General features: G+C 37.7%; 1 protein-coding gene across 1 annotated transcript in view; it reads left to right on the top strand.

The window, feature by feature from the left end:
- Window positions 1-6,208, top strand: part of LOC106815426 (probable palmitoyltransferase ZDHHC1) — a 33,757-nt gene that overhangs the window by 16,906 nt on the left and 10,643 nt on the right. Inside the window, exons 8-9 of the mRNA XM_014819887.1 lie at window positions 4,713-4,822; window positions 5,004-5,084. Of these exons, the coding sequence (XP_014675373.1) occupies window positions 4,713-4,822; window positions 5,004-5,084 (191 nt within the window). The remainder of the gene's footprint in view (window positions 1-4,712; window positions 4,823-5,003; window positions 5,085-6,208) is intronic.

The raw sequence follows: 6,208 nt of genomic DNA, 5'->3' as shown, positions 1-6,208 counted from the left end.
TACATTTACATATAGCTAAAAACAAAGTCAATGTATAGAATAAGGGTGTTTAAAGTTTAATTGACGAGCTTTCGAGATTACATCTCTTCATCAGGTCAGCAGACATTGGAATAGAATCAAATAAATACAATGCATTCACGAATTGTGTGAATCATTCATTTTTGATTATCTATAATGCATTGTATTTATTTGATTCTATTCCAATGTCTGCTGACCTGATGAAGAGATGTAATCTCGAAAGCTCGTCAATTAAACTTTAAACACCCTTATTCTATACATTGACTTTGTTTTTATATATATATATATATGGTCCCGTTATTGTCTGTACATCCCTAATAGCAAGTTAACGAAATGTGTACACTTTGTCAGCTCATGTATTGTGCATGTAGGTCATGTGGGCTTCATCCAGATTTATATGTACGTAATATATATAGCGAAAAACGCGCTGTCATGATTGATTCATACTGAAATCCTATATACTAGCCACAAGTTCCCATCTCGCTAATAACACTACGTGGCTACGTACTACCGTGTAACAGTCGGAGAGCCTGGTCGGTATAACTGAAATCCCAACATTTGTACAGTTCTAACCAAATACTGGCAGCAAACCGCTGCAATCATGCGCATGCACTTGCAACCCCTTGCGTTAAAACCATCGATTACTGAGCTGTATGGTAATGATGGTCATCCATGTCTACTGCCATGAATAAATTTGCTGCGTCGAAACCTCTTCACTCTTCCTTCATTCATGCGTGCCTCCGATCGTTGCCTGCATGGAAAGAATGCGGTGTGTATGTTGAAGCATTCATGTATGCATGTCTTGCTATATAAGATCATCGGCAGGACATGCACGTGTCTGCGCGGTTTTCCCAATCCAGTTTTGCAGTCCATAGAATTCGATCACGTAGGATGCGGGCTCACAGTATAGCGGGGTAATTAAATACTTAAAAAATGATTAAAGAGGGAAAAGAGGAGAAAGGGGATCGAATTGCTCCTTTATATCCGAATTCGCGGTGTTACTGGGTGTGTTATAGCGAGTTTATACTGTAAGTAATTTTTGGATACGTTCCTATTGAAAGTTTCTTGCCAAATACGTTAATAAGCCCCCTCTGATCTCCCCTTATAATAGCACAATTATGAATGCAAGTAAACACATGTAAATATATCTATTGATTGAATAGCGAACATAAGAAAGAGTTCGGAATAAGAATTTTCTCTTATATTTTTCATGACGATTGCTCCCGTTTTAGCCACACGTACAGTAATACCCTGTGCTACGACCCACTGTATTACTCCATCCGCATACTGACCATTCGCGCATTCACTACATCTAATCAGCGAATCAATCTGCGAACCAGCCTACCATGCACACAATTGCAGCTCGACCAATTTATACGACTTTACTGTCAGATATCCAGCAAAACCTAATAATTAACATAATATCATACTATTACCGTCTGTTTATTTTTTCGGAATTGGATAGAAATAATTGTAATATGTTGTGATGTGCTATAACTAAAAAAACCAACCATGTGTTACAGTACGACATTCGATTAATAATTAATGTATTGTACTATACGTTATAACACAGATAACATAATCTACTGTACATATCTACTAATACAGATAATAATAATAAATAATAAATTAATAAATAAAAAAATAAATTAATAAATAATAAATAATAAATAATAATAACAGATCTACATAATCTACTGTATCGATTTATGAGATATTATCATCACATATTAATCAAAGCTTGAATATTGATATAGTATCATAACAGTATTAGGATTATCTGGAAATTTATCTAATGTAGAAATATTTCCAATATATGGTGATGTGATATGACCAAAAATTCAAAACACCTGGGGTTTAAGTAGTAATTACATTCAGTAGTATTCATGAGTAATTAGTGGCTAATGGTATATGCATTGCAGCACAGATCTAAATCGAATAATACGTTTATATCAGGAGTCTATCAATATTGATAGACTCCTGATAATATCTACAGATATGTGACAAATATTGAATGCTAACATAGTCTCACTACAAATCTGTTAAAGAGTTGGTAGAAATGTGCCTGAATTTTTATGATACCTTAATTGGCATAAAAACCGTTTGTTACAGGCACGGCGTTTGTTCAGAGTGATCGCAATGAGCGCTATGTACATAGCGAAACGGGTCACCACTAAAAACCTATTGCGTGAAGAGGCATAACTATAGCAAACAAATACGCGTACAATTTTATAATGATAACCAGTAGTTGTATTACCAAGCTGCTATGGTTGTTCGTTACCTAATGAGACTGGTAATGTATTCTGCTGCTAGAATGAGTTTCTGTTGTGTGGATGCTATCTGATAGTGAGTGTAGTTATAGTAAAGCAGAGTAAAGTGTGTGTGTTGCTGTCATTAGGAACTACGTGTTTTTGTAGGATCTACATGATTTTGTCAAAATGAGCAGTTTGTGTACAATGTGGTTTGTGAAATTTATGTGGTTAGTTTGCAAACAGATATCTCTTTTGGCTATTTTGGCAAATTGTGTACCATACGTTATATGCCCTTTATTAAATAGAAAGTTTTGTTAATATTAAAGCAGTTATTCCGTGACAATTCTCATACTAACAAATTATGTGTGTGTGGTTTGTGTATGTATGATTGCGTGCACGCGTGCTTGCCTGTGTTTATACAATGCCGTAGGGAGGGCACGAGCTATGTGTGGGCACTCGCAGTTGTTACTCAGCTAACATAGCTGAATAAACAGGCGTGTTGTGGAACAGGAGTGAATAGGAAGGATGCGCTGTGTAAGAACTAGCAGTGGGCTGCACGCTGTGTATTGATCCTGTACGTGCTACTCTGATGATTACAACATGGACTGTTGCAGTCTAATATAACGCTATTACATGTGAATTCCCAGCATGATTATTGCAATTATTTGTAGCCAGTCACAGTAAAATCTACGTGAGCAATAAATTAAGTTCTAAATGAAAGTTCGTCATGAAAAACGAACTGCTGAGGATCATCCACATGGTACCAACTCCAAACTACGAAGGTTTCCTTTCCCTCGCATAGTGGCAGCAAGCTGTACACAGTCCTTGCTGACGCCATGACTGTGTCAAGAAGTGGGTCACTGCAAAACACCAATTATAACATTCAACCCGATTGGTATACTTTCTATGCAAAAAAAATGAAATGAACATTATCCTGAACAGTTTTTTATGCCTGTCATACATCTTTACACAAGTAAAATTGTTCAACAATAGTGAAGCTTTACCAGGATTAGTTTGACAACATAGGTAGGTGAAATGTAGCTGAAAATGTAGGATACAGATTGCAGCACTTGCAGAACATGGATGTGTAATTAAAGAATTGATAGTGAATCAGAGAATAGAATTTGTACAAATAAAGAACTAGAGTGGGTGATTCCTATAGAGTGGTTTATCTAGACATAGCAAAACCTGCATGGCCATATATTGCCCTATTACCTATTGTTTTCAATTATATATACTAGACAGTAGATATATGATATACCTGTATCGTCTGACCAACGCTTCTTACTTGCTGGGTAAATGGTTCGGCAGTCAGTCAGATGTTACTGTGTCACATAATTACTGTTTTCCTTGTATGTATGTTTATATTTCTGTATTCTGTATGTTGTATTCTTCGAATCCATTTCTGTATGTATGTACTTGCTTTTCGTCTGCACCACCAACCTCAAACATTCTCTTTTTTGACATGGATTTAGTCTTAATGGTATGGCTACTGTTTCTATGGCAACCGACTTCTAGTTGTCTCTTTCTGGAAGCTTTGATCTACTTCCATGTCAATGACTGTTTTCTTCTACACTAACTTTATATTGGGTGTACCAGCAAGATGGGGGTACTGTTACGCTGTGGCGGAGGTTTGCTATCTCCGATTGCTCTTGTTGCTAGAGCCTTTCTAACAGCTGATGCTGAAGAACGGCATAGCAAAACGGCGCTAACTGAGTTTGCATAGAGTACCTGTACCATCCTACGTGACAGGCGTCGCGGAACGATTTTTGAAGTGGGGTGCTCAATTTGTTACGATCCAGTAGAGCGATTTTGTGAGAGCGCCTGTGCGCACGTGTAGCATTTCTTTTCTCTCTCCTCTCTCTCTCTCTCTCTCTCCTCTCTTTTCTCTCTCCTCACTCTTTCTCTCATTTCATTTTATGTGGCATCAAAAAAGTGGGGGTGCTCGAGCCCCTTTAGCCCCGCCCCCGTTCTACGGGCACTGTGTGAAATGATTGTTAGCAAATACAGAGAAAAAGGAGTTTGGCTGACTGTTTATACCATTAAGAATGGTTTTTGAACGTTTTTTTCATACTTCTGCTAGGCTTTGGTAGACATATCTCATTGTTGCGTACCTTGCGTTTAGAATGCCTGTGTCCCGACTCCCTTGTCCCTTGTCCCCTGTATTCTTGCAACATTATGTACTACCGTATATGATCGCGTAATAACCACGGGCGCCTATAAGCCGCACCTCAATTTGAATCGGGTAACCAAGTATTGCGCCTAGTATATTTCCCCTCACGGTATGACGCACTTATAAACCGCAGAGCAAATACAGGGTTGAAATCTGAGGCCAAATTTGCGGTTATTACGCGAGTATATACGGTACTACTTATTTACTATGCATGCTCATTCACAAACAGCACAATAGTAATATTTATGATATAATGTCATGTTTTACAGTCTACCGTGGGTGGTCAACTTATGATTACATAATGAACCAGAGAGAAGCGCATACTGCTGGCGATCCAAATGAACTAGAATATGGGTACAGCGCAGCCAAGTCTTCCAGGGTAAGCCTTAATATACTCCATTAGAGTCTTTTCACTGGCTCTTGTTTACCAGGAAAAAATATTATTAGAATTGATAATTATTATGTATATCGTGTACGTAATCAGAAACGACAAAAATTAAAACTCACAATGTGTACTTCTGTGTTTATTTCTTGTTGTATATTTCCATATTATTCTATAGGCAAATCAGGTAGCACCTGCTGAAGTAACTGAGTGTTCAGATCAGGATGCGTTTAGGCGAAAAGCTGGAAATAATAAGCAGGTAAGATGATCTCTGATTATGAAAAATTAATAAGTATAATTAAAGGGACAGTAGCCTCTAGGATTTTACTGCATACAACTGTACTTACTGTATAACAAATCTGGGGTCGTTGTCGTATCAGGTACTACAGATATGTACCCGAGGTAGTTTTAGGTTGTTTAGTATTATGTTTATATTTTTATATGAGATGTTTAGGGTTAGGGTTAGGGTACAAGTCTGGTACACTTTGTGTATACATATATGTACCTCGGGTACGTATCTGTAGTACCTGGTACGACAACGACCCCTTCAGCGTTAGTTCAATGGGAAGTCGTACTTTGCAGGCAGTCACTAGAGACTAGACACGCTAGTTTTGATTTCCTTGCAGCAACATCACTTATACGCTAACTAAAGCCTTAATCAACTGAAGCACCAATTATCTAACACGAACCTCTCACCTAGGTTACATTGACAGGCTATCATGACTGTACATGTAAGATGCTATGATGCAGCTTATTATATTAGCCTGCTCATATTATCCAGGTTAGTCATGCACGTAATAGCCATATATAGGCTTTATTGATTCGAGTTTTTGCAATTAAGCTTTTAAATTTCTTCATGCCTGGCCAAACTTGCAATTTATAGTACTCAATTCTGCACAATTCTGTGATCCCGATTATTCATCCGACTCCCATCATTCCCTCGTACGGGAAGGAAATTGTGATTTCTTGTGAAACAGAGTGCATCTCCCAGAAGACTGGTTCAGTTATGGTCGTTAGGTTTCGTATGAGTTGGAATATGGATCGACGAAACACCTGCGCAAATGTCAACGGATAATGTATGTATAGCTAACAGAGAAATTAAACGCTGGCCAGGACCTATTGCTAATTGTTATGGTAATTTTCACCAGCACGCTTAAACTCTAATATTTACTCATATGAAAAGTTTTGTTTGGAACGCTGCATGTGATAACAGCATGCAACTGTTTGGCAGTGTTACTATAGCGAATATGGCATATATTCCACTTGGCTTCGGAGCACCGCTATATATATATAGAAGTAAAGTCACACACGAACACCCGTGTAGATAAAAACAAAGTCAATGTATAGAATAAGGGTGTTTAAAGTTTAATTGATGAGCTTTCG

The sequence above is a fragment of the Priapulus caudatus genome, unplaced genomic scaffold, assembly GCF_000485595.1.
Source record: "Priapulus caudatus unplaced genomic scaffold, Priapulus_caudatus-5.0.1 Scaffold28, whole genome shotgun sequence".
Taxonomy (NCBI): domain Eukaryota; kingdom Metazoa; phylum Priapulida; class Priapulimorpha; order Priapulimorphida; family Priapulidae; genus Priapulus; species Priapulus caudatus.
Note: the sequence above shows the minus strand (reverse complement) of the source record. Positions and strands in the feature narration are given on the sequence as shown.